This window comes from Dermacentor albipictus, chromosome 1 (genome assembly GCF_038994185.2).
Source record: "Dermacentor albipictus isolate Rhodes 1998 colony chromosome 1, USDA_Dalb.pri_finalv2, whole genome shotgun sequence".
NCBI lineage: Eukaryota > Metazoa > Arthropoda > Arachnida > Ixodida > Ixodidae > Dermacentor > Dermacentor albipictus.
In genome coordinates, this window is record NC_091821.1 from 385,314,397 (window position 1) to 385,332,334 (window position 17,938).

A 17,938-nucleotide genomic window follows, 5' to 3' on the forward strand; every position below is an offset into this window, starting at 1 on the left:
TAGAGCACCGTGACTGTCGTAATATTCACTGCAAGGAAAAGCATTTATCCTTTACAGACGTCAGTTTTATCGAAAATCAAGATTAAGACCAAGATACATGTGCACGCTTTAAAAATTTGCTTCATGGATATTGTTGCTGAATGCTGAGAATAGCGAAGAGGCAAAATATGTCAAATTATTTGTCTTCTCTATTGCCTGACACTACTCGTCGCCCCGACCGTTTTACGAACAAGCAGTTTTGTCTATAATTGTAGACTTTCCCTTTGGCTGGTGCGCGGTGCTTTTCACCGACGTCACAGCGTTGGAGAAACTTACAGTTCATTTCATTTCTCAAGATGCCTCTGCGCTTTTCTTCTAAATACCGATGAAATCTATCTAGCTCCTTTGGTGCTCGTAGACAGCCCTTAATGGTGTGCTTGGGTCACTTCCAAGAAAGGGCGCCAAGTAGCTTTTAATTGAAAGTCATCAATTGTTGATCCCGTCAATGCTACACCTGGGACATCGAGTGCGCTGCGCTGAGGGGTTCAGGATTATCTTGAATCATGTGGAGTACTAATGTGCCTTGATACTGGGGCATTTAAAAGTAGGGATAACAGTTTTTCTTTAAATTTTATTCGAGAGTTGTCTCAGCCGCATAAACACTGATATGCACAGTTCGGCAAAATAGACAAAACTCACTCATATTCACTCATTAAATATATTTTTTTAAATACGTAAGCATTTGTATGCCTACCCATCGAGAAATTTGTCCATCACACAAGACAATGAATGTCTCATACCCACGTAAGGCAGGAGCTAGAAGCGCTCAGCAAAGTGAAGCGAGCAGTGCACACATTAATTGAAATCACCCATACAACACACAGAACAGCAGTTTTAGTAAGAAGCACGGTCAAAACAAGCATCCGAACCATCAATAAAGCACTCCATTCCATTCCTCAGCAAATGTAGTGGTGGCTTTGGAACAGCTTCGCCAAATTAACCTTAACTCACCTTACTTAACATCAAAGGTCGTGGGTTTGACTCCCACGAAAGGTTGAGGGTGCAAGTGCCTTAGTAACTGTATCTTAATTAACTGTGGCTAATTGACTACACCTTAATTAACCCCAGTGGTGACGTTCGCTATCGAACATGATAAGCGAACGACTAATTAACGGTTTATACTGGTGGGATCGAGAATCATAACATCAATAATGACATAATAATGAGATGAGCAAGTGGAACGATGCTTAGACATACTTAAACGACTACTAGAGGAGTTTCTTCGTGAATTTTTTTGCTCAGAGCTCACTTCGACTCAGACTCACCAAGATTCTACTCCGACATGCTCACTGGGACTCAAGCTCACCAAACTCTACTCATCTGGGCTCACTCAGACTCAGATTCACAGCTCTGCGACGCACTCGAGCTAACTGCCATTTAGGAGTTGTCTGATTCTGAGTGAGTCCCAGTAAGTCGAATAATAAGAGAGTTTGCCGACCTCTGCTTAAATGTAAGTATTTAGATCTGCTTCCGCAAAATACATCAGTGTGGCGCGATCATGGGGACGATAAAACCAGGAGTTGGACTTTCTTGGACCCACGTAATATCTCTTCGAAGCGCAGCTCGCGGTACACACTAAACCTTGCAGTGCCCCGCCTCTTCGTTTTAAAATGTTTTTCTCCTTTGAGAGTAAACATCAAGAGGTCACACTTGTATCTGCTCTAAGAAAAGCTGCATTTAGCGTTTGGCGGGTTTCAAACTCCAGGATATACTAACGTAGCTTTTTTGAAATTAAGTGGAGGTTTAAAAGACATTGTCATCTGAACCAATATCAGCATCGTTAGCGAGTAGCATTGCTGTTTATGGTGGCCAACAGGAAACACGAGAAAAGCCATGTCATGGCATTCGTGCTCAGCGGGCTTGTTGAACATCTGTAGATTACAACCCGTCATTTCCACATTGTCCCTGCTCGCCTCTTCGTCGGCTGCGTTTCAATCCTTCGCAATTTTTCTTTCTCTCGACGGCGTGGGATTTTCGTGAACCCTACCATCACGGAATATGAAAGAGATTTATTTGAATGGTTGCGCAAAGAATGTGGCTCTGGCTGATAAGAAACAAATAAAAGAAGCAAAGTTGCAGTACGGCTGTGCTGGACTGGCTGTTTATCGTTGTCGTCGAATACGCTGCACCTGGCGTGTTCGAGTCTGTTTACGATTCCGAAATGCGAGATATAATAGGAGATAAATGCGAAGAAGCAAATCGCCAAGATTCGTCATCGAACCCCTTTATTATACCGTTGTCCACAATCCGTGCGCCTTATCTGGGGTGTTTAAAATGTCTCTCACGCTATTTGCTGAAATGTAACAGTGAATAATTGTCAAGGTCTAACCCACAAGGAGACAGGAAGCCGTTTAGACAGACGTCGTCAACAGTTTCCGCACTCGCGAATGCACGTAGCGCGTGGAGGTCTGGTTTTTACGGCTTCCTTTCCCGTAGTTGCTGTGCTCAGGTAACGACGCAAGGAAGATAGCGTAAAACCAACGGCTAAGCGCATACGAGTGATGCGACCGAAAAGCACTAGTGTGAACCGGTTCTGCCTGCACTTCGGCTGCGCGAGCAATCCCGCAGACACCAACTCGGTTTGACTGCTGCGAGTCGGTTTGACTAGAGCGGCATGCATGAGAGGTTCAGTGGCGTATAGTTAGGGTTCAGCGCATTCAGCTGAAACCGAGGGAACGAAAATCACGGCAGAAACAACAATAGGTATTCTTCATAAGCGATAGCTTGCGCAAGAGGCAGGCTGTCGATTTCCGTGAAGGACGTACCCCTCAGCCACCATGGTGGACCAACCTTACAGATAAAGCGGCACATTTAGTCAGCATTAAAATGTGTTTAATCCCAAGACATGGCTTGCTGTCTGATAGTATGATAGCAGTATGATAAGGTAGGTGCAGTTAATGTCTTGTTTTTTCCCAAGGATATGGCCCATACCTACTGCGGTAGTATGGCCCATTAGGAAGCGATCTTGCAAGTGTTCTTATTAGGATTGTAACCAACATAAAACTTAGCATATGAGAGCGTAATTTCGAGAATGAACATATACTGGAACTACTCTTGATCGTCGTCTGGAATATGCGTGCGATCACTTATAAGTAAATTGTTGCGATGTGACGCGCCTAGTGCGCCAAGGATCTCAAGTGTTATCTTGAAATTTTGAGTTTACTTGCCCTTTTTGTTGGCCCTTCCAGCACAGAGTTATCGTGCATCTGTGCTGGGGGCCAAGGTTTAAAACAGATAAGCAGACACTCTTTATTATTTTTTGTAGTTCACTGATGACGACGCGGAATCGTGTATAACTACTCATTTCTTTATGTATTTGGAGCTGTGTACCCGCATAAAGACACAAATAAAGCATCTACATATTTGTGTTGCAATAACAAATGCACTTACTGTTTAATTATTGTGTAGTCGCATCATCGTGCGGAGTTAAGCCCTGGCTCGACTACTTCGAGAAAACTTTGTTATTCTATGTATTGGTTACACCTATAAATAAAAGCAGAATGTGCCGGCATACGGCCCGTTTTAATATCTACAAAATTAGTGAGCCGAATATTCACAGAAAACAAGACCTGATAAGCTTGACGCGAAAAATTACTAGTCCAAGAACGTGGACCATGAAATATTTTCTGGGAAAATACATTCACTGAAAAATGCCTAATATTTGTGCGGAAATAAAAACGTGCAAAAGTGCCCCGAATTTTGTGAAAAAAAAATGAGAGCGTTGAACCCTACTTCGTCATAAGTGCACATGGGAGGTGTGTTTATTTCTCAGATGCGTATAACTGCTCGCGCCTGGACATAAACCATATCCGCCTCGATCGTGGGCTATATATAAGACCATAAGACTGTAAGACACAAACGTGAACACATTTGGGTTCGCCGATGGTTCTATAGGACAGAAGAAATTTCTGTATCTTGCTTTCTCATTACGGCACACGGTAATTTTAAATCTTTCCAGTTGTTGCACAGTATGTCGTAAACATTGCCGAACCATGCACATAGGCACGGAGATGAATACAACATTGCGATGTTCACTCGCGACGTTTGGAACCTATTACAGAACGTTGTTCAGATCCCACGCATTGTGGGAATCGATACCATGCGAAGCGTGTTTCAGGTATACCTGGAGTTCGGCAAAGCGTTTCCAGATGGGCCAACGTGTTTGCGTAAGACGAGCAATAGTGCCTGTGACACGAACCTGGGTGTGACGACAGGAGCAAGACGACGACGACAACGACGTTAGCATGACGGCGGCTGATTACTATTCCTTTTTTTTTTTACTCCTGCGAAGAAACCTCACAACCTGTTCCGTTAGCCGGACCTTTTTACCGGACGAGCCTGTAACAGTAGCGAGTAAAACCGAACAACACAATGTTGTTCACATATACTGGTACATGCTGTAGATGCGAATACTACGATGGATTGTGTGGTTGCGCAGATATTCAGATTTTTTTTTCAGGTTTCGTGTGCCGTAAAATTTTGTGGGTGGCAGCACCTTACTAAGTATTAAGGAGTGTCCGGGACATGACGCGGCTTGAGGCGGGCAACGTGTACAATGTCGGAGACGGGATGATCAGATAGGGACGAAGGCAACAGAGGAGCGGTTACATAGGTGACATTGGTCACTTGGCGGCACCATCGATATGGGCCGGTGTCCTGGTAGAGCAGCTCTTCATAGCAGCATACACGTCGCTTCAGGAATGCAGGAACGAAGCAAATTTACGTGCACGTGGCGGTGGTGGTGATAAACTTTATTGAAAGGGGGAAGGGTAAAGAGGGACGTGGCTGAGTGTTTGGGCTCAAGTAAGGCCCTGGGCCTGCTTGGCCTTTTCCGCCCAGTCCTATGTGAACAAGAAGGGTGCGCTCTGAAATCTAAGTATGCGAACTATGTGCACGTACAGAGTTCGCATAGTTAGATTTCAGAGCGCACCCTTCTTGTTTTGGCAACACGTTTACGTGACGAAATTTTCTAGTTTCAGATCTTTAGTTCTTCGGCATTATGAAAATTTAAATGTGTATACTTAAACCTGTGTTATTAGATAGGTTCATCTTTTATGAAAGATCTGATAATAATTGCATACATGCTGCGCAGGACTGTATCCACTGAGGTTGTTTTGCACTAAAGGGAGCAGGCACATGTTTGTGTATATCTTACGGCAGTGTGCCCGTTTTTATATTTGTGTCCGTAGGACTACGAGATGGTAGCATGATCTGCGAAATAAAAAGGCTTAACTTCAAATGTTTATGGTAATTATAAAGCAGGCAGCTACCGACCAATACACATAATCTACATGGAAAGATTAAGAAATACAAAACTCCCCCCAAGTACGCCTTTAGACTAAATAAAAGCAACCAAACGGATACAGCGCTGTTAAGAACTGTAAAATTAAGCCCATGATCAAATAAAGCGAGAGAATGTAACCATAGAAGCAAGAATGCACATAAAAAGTTGAATAATAACCGAGGAAAGACATGGAAAAGTGTAATAAATTACCGCAAATTCTTTGTGAAGCTATAGGCAGATTGCTGCAATAGGACGCTTGCTTACGTGAGCATGTCTTGGCGTTTTCTCAACGCGGTCTGCTTTGTGCTTGCTTCGGTTCTGTGGAATGTTAAAACTGCGTATTAAGGTGTGACGGTCTGTTATTTTGAGAATATGAGAATATGCACGAATACAAAACTTCCTGCGGATTTCCTTGTTCGGATATTCTGGACCGCAAATGCAGTGGTCCACAAGGAAAGGGGATGGGTTGGTGATTTGTCAGTTATAAACCTCACACCCATGCCCTGAGGTCCCCAGATGTCTCTCTCGCAAACTCATGAATGCGCACGGTTCTCGGGCAACTACGACAAAGAAGATCTCCAAGCAATAATGCTGCAAGAGCCGAGATGGCTTGTGGCATCGTGGACGCTGTAATTTCAAGTTTCGAAGGCGCGTTGATGCTAAATGTCAACACGAAGCGTTCGCTCGCCGCTGCTGCCGCTCTTCGTCACGCCAGCGTTCTGACAGCGAGTGCCCGCGGCTATCTGTTCATTTTTTCCTGTGCGCACGGGACGGTATGTTTGTCAATTTAGTTAGTAAGCGAATGCTTACTACAATTTATAAAGCCGATAAAACCACTAATCTTACTTTGTACAGCTGCCTAATTATTTGCTATCGTAATCGATTCTGCGCCTTCCGGACGAAACTGCGACATTTTAACTCAGCTACAGGAGATTAGTAACTGATGTTGCCTTCCTGTAAGGTGTACCAGCAATCTGACATGTTCTTTGCGTTACAACAGCCGGATAGTCACACGTGAGTGAACGCAAATCAAGTGTCCCTCAAAATTGCGTTTTAGGTCGGAAATTTTATTTTGTTTGAGATCACACAAATCGACTTGGCACACAGTGTCTGATGGTCAAACAGTAAAACCGAAGAATCGTCCTTTTCTTACGCTTTCGACTTGATTTACTTTCTCGGGTTGTAAATTGTGTTTTATGGCGATGCCTATAGCAGTTCGTTCGACATTCGTCGTGCGCTTTAGGAAACAGCCATCATTTGACAAGCTTGCAGGTCACATCTTTCGACGCACCCGGAACATCAATAAACGATGCAATTTCTTGGCAGTGATAACCATTGTCATACCGGCCTACGACCCACCACCACCACGACCGTTGTTTTTTCCGCACCTGGTGGTGGCTCCGCACTCCAAGGACAGCTTTCTTCGAAGTTTCAAGTCGCTTGACTGCTCCTTATTCTCGTGACTGCGCCCGTCCTTGTCCCTCGCTGTCTTTGTGGTTCGTTTGCTCGCGCAGTTAAACAATGTTCGCTAATACCTACCAACTCGCCCAACAACAAGTTCTACTATCCTTATTCTCTCTCGAAAGCCAGAAAACGTGAGGATGGTCCTACATCTTCGACGACTCGTCTCTGCTGCCACGGTGACTAGAGTGCCTTCTTCGTGGGACGGGAGGCACAAATGACTGCGGCTGGAACACGACATCGGTTGGAGGCGGGAACGGTGAGCCTACGGGCAGCCAGAAAACGCAAGCAACCGTGTATCAGACGCCGGAGGCACTTGTATTTTACGCTGTGCAAGATGATGCCAACAGGCACCGGCAGTGCAGTAAGACACATGTATAGCTTCTCAGAAACAGTTGATTTACGCTACCTATGTCACATGTGACCTCTGTTATCGCTATATGTGAATCGCTGATCTCTTTCCAAACACACACAACAAGAGATAACTTGCACTGGTACGTTATGAAGACTGGATAATCAATAGCAAATAGTCTTTCTAAGGTCTAGGACCAGTTAAGTTCCGGTAGTATAAGGAGCTCATAAAATCGGCTGGCTATTATAACCGGACAACCAGAGCCATAACCAGAGCCATATAAAAGAATTATGATTTTGTTGATGTTAGTTTTGTTTGCTGTTGATTTGCTTTTTCCTAAAAGCCACACGAAAGCTATTTTAGGCCCTGTTGTGTATTTTTTCCTATTGTTCTTTTTATCCTCTATAGTTTACAAACATTGCAGAAAATCGGAAAAATAAAAAAATAAATAGAAGCACAATATTTACAAATCTAACTCTGCCCCAAAAGCAAATGAAGCAGTTCTGTAAACTGCATCCGTTAGAGAATCTAAAGTGGGAACATTTGATGTATAAGCTTATAACTTCCAACTGTTATATTGTCCACAAGCGTTTTGCGAAAGCCCTACTCACAAATTATTCGTATATGTAGGAGTTGGGTATAATACATCAAGTTTGACCATATTAGATGTTGTATTAGTTGCAATGTAAATAATTGTGAGGTCTTTCTTATTACCAAGATACATAATTGTACACTTGGTACTTGAGTTTTTACAGTTTTGCAACTTTCAAGACTTTTTCTTTAAACAAATATTTTTTTTCAGATTGAAAGTCCTATTCCAACAGTGACTATATTTTACCCTCTCTCAATTGCATCAACCTTCATTAAGATTGGTGCACAGGCTGCCAAGAAAAATTATTTATCCATTACAGTTTATTTAACTGCTAGGCCCTGAGCTAAAACCTCAACTCAAAGTAATTATTTTACTTTCAAGAAGGTTTGCTATTTAAGCCCATTCAAAAGCTGTGTTCGCTTTTGCGAATCAGCTTTGTTGAAAGTTTCACCAGTAGGTAATTTCGTATTGTCGATTTAGAATGATGACTACAACTACAGCGATCGAAGTTTTATGGGTATAAGAACTATTCCGGAGTGTGATCTTGCAACCGTGCATCTAAAATTTGACCTGCACCAAGTGATGGTCGCCTAGATTTCACGAAAGAAACGTAGAAATAAACATTAAAAAACTTTCCACAAAATGCAAGGATAATTCTGTCATTGTCAGCGTAGTGCAGCAAGAAAATTATGTATTATCCGTGTTACAAACTATTTATTGTCAACCATAAATGTATCTCTTTGCGAGATGAATTAGGCTTTCTTTTCATTTTATGCGTCACATGAAATGAACAGTGGTATCAACATACAAACTGAAATAAATAAAGGAAAAAGGCCATCACGTTCAATCAGGTAGAGTAAGAGAGAAGGAAGGAAAAGACTAGAGGCAGGGAGGATAGCTAGACTTTGTCCAGTTTGCTACTCTACACGAGGATATCCAAGCCCAGACTCTGAGGATATGCCTTGGATTACCACGCAGTGCGTCGACGGCTGAAACTATTGTCATTGCTCAAGATTATTCAATCACGATGAACCTCATCATCGAGACAATGTGTGGACATGTCAGGCACATTTCCCGGACCCCTTGCCGCCACCTCGCCGCACTCACCGTGGAAAGACCCCGCACGCCATTTAGCACAGCTGTGAGTGCATATCGCGCCTCGCTTACGTCGAGGTACACGCCTGCGGCCAGGCCAGTTTCTTCTCCATGGTGTTTGTGCCATGCTGAAGTACACCTCAGAATTCCGGGACTTCAGAAAAAGTCGGATCTACTACCACCTGCACTAAAGCTATTGAGTTTATTCCTGTTGTACGACAGATACAGTAGCCACGTACCCATCTATACTGACGGATCCATCTATACTGACGGATCGACTACATTGACCAGTTCTGGAGATGCTGTGTTTATACCAACGAGATGAATAACACTGCGATTCAAGACGACAACACAGGTCATGACGTCCACGGCTGCAGAACTCACGGCTCTGCGCAGTGCACTTCAATTTACTGACCCAGAAAGTCCTGGTACATGGGCCGTATTTTGCGACTCGACACCGGCTTTACACAGCATGCAGTCAATTCTCAGACGTGAAGCTCACGAACAGCTAACATATGAAATCGTCAAACTTCATTACGACGTAAAACAGAAAGGCCACGAAATTATTTTCGACTGGCTACCTGGCCATTGCGGAATCACTGGAAATGATCAAGTAGACAGTGCTGTCCGAGATCCACCTCAAGAACAACACAGCGTTCGCATTCCTCTTTGAGGACAGACGCTGCAAGGTAGCTTCGTAACCTCACACGCAAGCTCTCTTTAGCAGAGTGGAACACGCCAAATATAAGGCGCAGCAGGTTGCAGGAACTGAACACTTCGCTCTAATTCCGACCTCCACCCGGGCTTCACCAACGTGAGGCATCGCTTCTGTACCGGCTGTGGCTGGGAGTGGCTTTCCCGAAGGCGTACACTACTTTGATTGGACTGACCGACAGTGCTGCATACGACGTCTGCGACGTTTAAGAGAACTTCGAACATTTACACTGCCGTTGTTATCGATTTCAGTCGGAAAGACAAACATCATCAATCGCATTGCGATGACTGGAAGGTCGGCCGTCGTCTGTGCCGGTGCTACTTGAAGACCGTCTCCATCGCTCATCGGCCCACAAAGCTGTGAAGGCACGTTTGTCTTTCTTGAGGGCGACTGGCCTGTGTGAACATCCTTGACCCAGTCAGGCCCTCCGTGTGCGTGCGCGAGCTCACCGCAGCTTTTCTCCCCTTCCCCTCCATCTGTCTCCTCTTTCTATTCCCTCTCTCCCATCCCCCAAAGTAGGGTAGACAACCAGACGCATTTCTGGTTAAAATCCCTGCTTAGTCTCTTTATTTCCTTATCCTCCCACGCGAGAGGAGAGGGATGGGGTGAGTGATATAGAGGGAGATAACAGCAATTCAAATCAATCACGCGCACAGGACAAAGCCCAGCTTTACCTACGGCCGGGCCTTCCAGATAATATCACTTCGCTTACACACCAGTGCGCACGAGACAGTTCGACCAGAGCAATGCCCATTCAACACTGACTAAAAAAGAAACTGTCGCAAAGGATCACTTGACAGACGCAACAAGGACACTTCACAATGCCTCTGCGCATGCGTTCAAGAAAATACAATTACTGTTCCCGCATGAGCATGCATTCAACAGACAATTATTATTATTATTATTATTATTATTATTATTATTATTATTATTATTATTATTATTATTATTATTATTATTATTATTATTATTATTATTATTATTATCGTCGTCGTCATCATCATCATAAAAAAATGTCGTGGTTGAGCCTGTTGCTGCAATATTAATTTATCAAACGGCGCGTATGCACTATCTTACGAAGTTGATAAGGCGTCACGCATCTGCAAGAAGCGGAGGCTTACACGCGACTCTGTTTCTTCCCTCTGTAGACTTATCCGACGCAGCGGGTTACATCCGTCACTACCTTCCACTGTACCCAAGCTGTAACCAGAGTCCTCAAGCAGAACTAAGGTTCTGCTTGAGAGATTACTGAAGAGCGGCCTCCCCCTAAAATGTCTTCAGCCTTTAATCTGTTCCTGCAAGAGTTCAGAATACCCACAAGTAGTCTTACGTACTCGGCTTGAGTTTCTCAGCGACGCCGGTTCGCTGGACACATGGTGATTCACCTTCGAGTTCGCGTGCTTTACAGTTTCCTAGGTGAAGCACGCCTGAAGAAACCTGTAGCCTTCACTAACGGTATCTCAGAAGACGCCTAGAATTCTCCCCACGCCCGTTACGTGAGACCAACGTGCGAACAGTGAAGGTGTATTGAATTTAGTTAGTTAGTTAGTTAGTTAGTTAGTTAGTTAGTTAGTTAGTTAGTTAGTTAGTTAGTTAGTTAGTTAGTTAGTTGGTTGACGCACAACCGACTAAACATATGCTGCGCCAGACACAGGGTGACAAAATTTAGTTAGTAAATGGATGGAAAAGAAATCGAAATGGAAGAAAAGGGACGCCACAGAAAGTGTAAAACACGTCCTGCAAGCGCCAGCTGTACGTTACTGCTATAACCAAGTATGGTCTACTCAAGGTTGGCTACCCTCAAGGGCTTAACCCCTGCCACCCCGAAAATCAGAAGTAAAAGGAAGAGAGTAGAACGCTGAAAAACTAGAAAGTGAGAGAGAAAGACGGAGATTGAAGTGCAGGACAAGAAAAGGCGACTGCCAATTTCCCCCAGGTGGGTCAGTCTGGAGGTGCCGTCTATGTGAAGCAGAGGCCAAAGAGGTGTGTTGCCTCCGCCGAGGGGCCTTAAACGTCCGAACACACAGCATCGGCTCAACTCCCAGGATGCCCTTTTCCACAGACAGGGCTAAGCCAAGCACGGCTACCCGCAGATGATCCCCTCATGTGCTCGGGCACGTGGTGTCGCAACACACCAGACGCTCGCGGACGCAAACACCCCTGTGGGGGTGTGTTGAAGACGTGTTCAGTGTTCGATAAGATATCGTTTACTGATAATGTCGGGAAGCATGATGATGCCAGATGCTGACGCCGGCTCACCGAGACACACCCTCATCATTTCCCCCTACAGGAGTTACGGTTACCGTTAAAGACAGAATCGCGGAGCCCTTTTATTCAGTTATAGGACAAGTATTTGTTCAACGATCGGCCACAAGTCGATATTTTGTCACCATCGGCTACAGAATGAATCCATAAGCAACGCATCAAAAGGCGCCTCTCTGTTTGCCGGTGAGCGAGTTATTTGCCAAGGAGCTCTCTATGCGACACATACTCAAGCTACTCAAGACATTCGTCGTCAACTCATCGGGAATCTGTTTAGACTCCAAGGCACTTATCGCTACACAAAGGCGACCCTCCACTGCTGAAGGACAGACAAGGCTGGTTGATAAATTCTGACCCCACAGAAGGCAAGGCGAGAGAGAGAGAGAAAACAAAGGTAGGAAAGGCAGGGAGGTCAACCAGAACAGCATCCGGTTTGCTACCCTACACTGGGGGTAGGGAGACTATAGTGAAACACGAGGCAGAAAAGACAAGCGTCAGTCTTATTTTCTTGTCCGCGTTTTGTTTAATCTTTTCGTGTCTTTTACTTCAAAGCGGAAATATGAGTCGGGACTCAGGTGCCGGGACTCGCGCCCACTCAGCCGACGAGCTGGACACCGACAACGACGCCGCGAACAAGAAGGCACGGAAGGCACAACTTTAGAGTGGCGACGGACTGTGACAAGTTATAGCTAGGATCCGGGACTGTACAGTTCTCCGGAATAGAAAGTAATCAATCTGTGACGTGACTGATTTCACGGTTTCTTGTTCGATAACGTCACCATCGATTCCGCTTAGTCAGCGGCTGCTGATGCACGGGCACACAATGCGTCAGGCGCAGACCAACACCGCGTATTAAAATGACCTCACAAGCAACCAACTTGTATTTGACGGTTGACGGTGCCACTCGAAGCGGGTTTGTTTGAGGCCCCGTGCGTCACCGCTGTGCCACGGAATCGATGTTCCTGAACGAGCGCCGAGCAAAGTGGTGTCTGCCGAAGGCACACGAAACGTAATCGCTGCTACGTAAACGCCCCCCCGTGTGCCAGCCGGGTCGCACGCAGTCACGCGTATAAAGCTTTCTCGCATCGATTCCCACATCGCGAGGCAGATGCACGCCGCTTCGCTCAGGCAGCGACATTCCTCCGGAAAGCGTTTCCCATTAACCGCTGCGACGCAGTTTTAATGCTGACAACTGTTTGTTCCCTGCAACATGTGCGTATCTTTTATTGTTTACACGGCAGGTGTGCAGATCACTCAGCGTTTTATTCTTTAAGTTCCACCCTTTGCACCAGTTCCTTTCATTTTCTTTGGCTGAGTGCCGCGGTATTCACTGGCAGAAACTTATACTTTGCATGCCGTTGGCTCATTTCCGGGAACACTGACGTAACTCAACGGGCGAAAAGTTCAAGGGCGCCTATGAGTCAAGCGACCTCTGCGATCCAGGCGCATCGCACTAGACGTACGCTTCAATTGGGGCCTTGTAGGCGAGATAGATAGATAGATAGATAGATAGATAGATAGACAGACAGACAGACAGACAGACAGACAGACAGACAGACAGACAGACAGACAGACAGACAGACAGACAGACAGACAGACAGACAGACAGACAGACAGACAGACAGACAGACAGACAGACAGACAGACAGACAGACAGACAGACAGACAGACAGACAGACAGACAGACAGACAGACAGACAGACAGACAGACAGACAGACAGACAGACAGACAGACAGACAGACAGACAGACAGACAGACAGACAGACAGACAGACAGACAGACAGACAGACAGACAGACAGACAGACAGACAGACAGACAGACAGACAGACAGACAGACAGACAGACAGACAGACAGACAGACAGACAGACAGACAGACAGACAGACAGACAGACAGACAGACAGACAGACAGACAGACAGACAGACAGACAGACAGACAGACAGACAGACAGACAGACAGACAGACAGACAGACAGACAGACAGACAGACAGACAGACAGACAGACAGACAGACAGACAGACAGACAGACAGACAGACAGACAGACAGACAGACAGACAGACAGACAGACAGACAGACAGACAGACAGACAGACAGACAGACAGACAGACAGACAGACAGACAGACAGACAGACAGACAGACAGACAGACAGACAGACAGACAGACAGACAGACAGACAGACAGACAGACAGACAGACAGACAGACAGACAGACAGACAGACAGACAGACAGACAGACAGACAGACAGACAGACAGACAGACAGACAGACAGACAGACAGACAGACAGACAGACAGACAGACAGACAGACAGACAGACAGACAGACAGACAGACAGACAGACAGACAGACAGACAGACAGACAGACAGACAGACAGACAGACAGACAGACAGACAGACAGACAGACAGACAGACAGACAGACAGACAGACAGACAGACAGACAGACAGACAGACAGACAGACAGACAGACAGACAGACAGACAGACAGACAGACAGACAGACAGACAGACAGACAGACAGACAGACAGACAGACAGACAGACAGACAGACAGACAGACAGACAGACAGACAGACAGACAGACAGACAGACAGACAGACAGACAGACAGACAGACAGACAGACAGACAGACAGACAGACAGACAGACAGACAGACAGACAGACAGACAGACAGACAGACAGACAGACAGACAGACAGACAGACAGACAGACAGACAGACAGACAGACAGACAGACAGACAGACAGACAGACAGACAGACAGACAGACAGACAGACAGACAGACAGACAGACAGATTAAGAGAGAGAGAGGGGGGTAAGGGGAGGATAGTGGTTGCTTCACTGGCAATAGTACTCTTGAAACGTTTAAAAGTAGTAATATAATTACTCTACAAACAGGAAGATGTTTTTCATAGGCTGAAAGCACCACGTAACTAAAGTGTACTGGCAACACTGCTGTTTCTCCAGTGCGCCTTGGACGATAATTCCATTGCTAGTATAGATTTTAATGTTCTACGTCTTCATTGATCGTCAATAATTCATAACAAACGTTTTTATGAGAAGTTAATGACGAAAATTGTCTGTAGGCGTGTGCGAAAGGGAGGAGCAGGAATACCACCACTCTCGCTGCCATTAAGCATTGGAAGATTTCGCTACCAACTTTTCCCACGGTGTATTTTCAGGCACTGAGCGCAAAAATTAGGTTCAGAACTTATTCATCTCTGTTTAGTGAGGCCCTTCCGTTCGTCTTTGCGTTCTCGCTACACCGCATGCTCTCAGGCGCAATACTGGAGACCGGGTTGAGTTGAGTTCTTCATTACTGATACGGTGGAAGAGGAGGGAGGAGGCATAATGTAAAGGTGAGCGCAATCTGCATAGCCCCATAGCCAGCGGTTGTTCATAAACGCATGGTCTAGTCTATTTCGGGCATCCGCTCCCGTACCTAGTGCACGGTGGGTGCACGTAGGTGAAGGCCCAGACATCTCTGCACGTCTGCCCCATTACCTCTAAATATCCGGCCGCGTCAGTGCCGGTAAAAGCGCTGGCCGCGCACTCAACGTTATGGCCTTTGGCAGTACTCTTTCCGGTCGTCGGCCTGCGAAACGTGCGCAACAATAGCGTAGCCTTCCAATGCCATTGCGATAGGGATCGGTGTGTGACAAGCGTAGCGCACTACCTCGGCTGAAGGGTGCCACAGCATTGCGGCGTTAACATCTTGTCTCTATAGTCCGCAGTGAACAGAGCATAAGCGGTTGTAGTTCTCTTTTTCTTCGGGACTACACGCTCCTGTGTATTCGTGCTGCTTTTAAACCCCACCGAAGGCTGCTTATCTATACACTTGCTGGGTTCATTCAGGGGTCAGAGGGTTGCTTCCTTCTGTCTTCTTGGCTTAATTCCGCGAACGGCGCAGTATTATGGGTAAATGACGTCATTTTCCATTACATAGGAGGCGTTCCTTGTCGGCAAGGATTTTGCATATGATATTGGCTATGCGATACAGTTTTAACATGTGCCCAAGTGGTTCTTTTTGTTGTTTTCAATTCATTGCTGTCCGCCGTTTACAGTCTCACCTATTCTGTCCAGCTTTTCGCGTGTTATCGGCATTTAAACTGTATCTAACACCGGTAAGTGAAACACGAATAGAGACAAGAATCAGGCACTTTGGAAAAGACACGTCACAAAATCGCAAAATGCTCAACTCTAGACAGCAACGCTACCGTGACCCCGCCTAGGTGGACGGAGATATATCAGTGTATTGCCAGCGTGGTAAAGGACAAAAAAATAAATCCTAATTGTTCAGTCCAATGCGCTTCGCTGTTCAGTCTCTTCTGAGTCGGTGTATTTCACTTATACAGTGATCTTTTTTTGAACTTCGGCCACATAAAAAAAAGCCAACAAAAGTTAATTAAATGACGTCGCTACAGATTAATTATAAGCCCAGGCTGACATTTGCAAGAAATACATTAATTCATTCAGCTATTCAAATTTCTTAATATCTTAATTACGAACTTTACAGCGCATGTTAATATCAGAAAGTTGAAGGGAATCGCCACAAAACTCTAGTTTCACGTTCTCTGCATTTCGGAATGGCCATGTGAATCGAAATCATTCCTTTAATACGCCTGATTACGCATGCAGCTCTGTGAATCATGGCTCCCAGTGCAGCCTCCCTGCAGGGCGGTGTAAAATGAAGCTCGGCTACACAGTGCGATAAAGCTATACGCACCTGCTGATCGAGTGACTATGCATCCAATCGTGAGTTGCTCTCAGCGCCAGTAGGAACGAGATCGCGGGAAAAGGGATGTGCAACGGTAGCTTCAGTTAACTGCACGCTTTCGCGTCACGCGGGGGTTGGAGCAGAGAGTTCCATCTCGCGGTGCGGCGTGCGTAATGCGGTAAATCGAACGAATATCTTGACGCCAATTATTTCGGTCTAAGTGGTGGTTTCGATATGTAGAAACACGGAACAAGAATACTTTTTATATCTTTTCTCTTCAACTTTCCAATATAAACACGGACCGCAATGTCGGTAACTAGGAAGTTAAATAATGCAATTAGTTTGATTAGTAAATGAATTGCTACGTTTTTTTTTCTTTCTTGTGGATGACGTGCGCCTGGGTGGATGACAAAGAAAGACGCGCACCGACCAAGTAAAACTTATTTAAAAGAAAAGACGTTTCGGCTTCCATACGGAAGCCTTGTTCAAAATTTTGAACGAAGCTTGTTCAGATTGTTCAGGTTGTGAACAAGGCTTCCGTGTGGAAGACGAAACGTCTTGTCTTTTAAATAAGTTTTACTTGGTCGGCGTACGTCTTTCTTTGTCATGTCTCATCCCGACCAGACGGCGAGGGTGGCGATATGGGCTTGTTGGTCGGTCATCGTTGAAAGGTATCATTATAGTGCAGCAAAGCAAGGAGACAAGAAGAAACGAAGACGAAGACAAGCGCCAACTATTAACAACGAACATTTTACTTCCGGGATCAGTCTTACTTATACCCTCAAACAACCACATGCATACCATGATATCAACCATGAGGATGCACTTACGTAAATGATAGTATGAAAACAATCTAAAACCAATACAACAGGAAAACACAAGAAAATCTAAATGACATATGGAAAATGCAGTTCAGCCCTTATACCATGCGAAAATAATCCAACTCTCTCGCGGACAACGACAGTGACGGTTTGCTGATGCACTGGTCAGCAGCCGAGAGGATCTGCTCCGTTTCTGTTATTAGTCTTACACATTCGTGCTTATCCATATCTATAACAGTGGTATCTTCTAGAAGTGGGCGACATGGCCGACATGGACACATTTTACAATGCAAAGCAAGAAAACCGTCGCCTGATACACTGTGACACTTATTTATGTGCTCCCTCTTAAGCGCTCATTGATGCATATTCCGATTTGGCCTATGTAGCATTTACCACGTGACAGCGGAATGCGATAGATTACCCCCACCGCGCATCCTACGAACGGATCTTTGTGATTCTTATCACACCCCAGCCTTTTCGTCCTCATTGGCTTTGTGGTTTTGCACAAGGTACGCAGCTTATTTGGAGTTCAAAAAACAAGCCGTACGTTGGCGCGACTTCCAATTTTTTTCAGGCTATGTGATACTTGGTGTGCGTGTGGA

At 45.4% G+C, this 17,938-nt stretch overlaps 1 protein-coding gene across 2 annotated transcripts in view; it reads right to left on the reverse strand.

The window, feature by feature from the left end:
• Window positions 1–6,377: 6,377 nt before the first annotated feature.
• Window positions 6,378–17,938, reverse strand: part of LOC135902412 (sodium-coupled monocarboxylate transporter 1-like) — a 51,503-nt gene continuing 39,942 nt past the window's right edge. For both annotated transcript variants that reach the window (XM_065432435.2, XM_065432434.2), the window contains one exon: window positions 6,378–7,049. In XM_065432435.2, coding sequence (XP_065288507.2) covers window positions 6,931–7,049 — 119 coding nt within the window. In that variant the 3' untranslated portion in view covers window positions 6,378–6,930. The remainder of the gene's footprint in view (window positions 7,050–17,938) is intronic.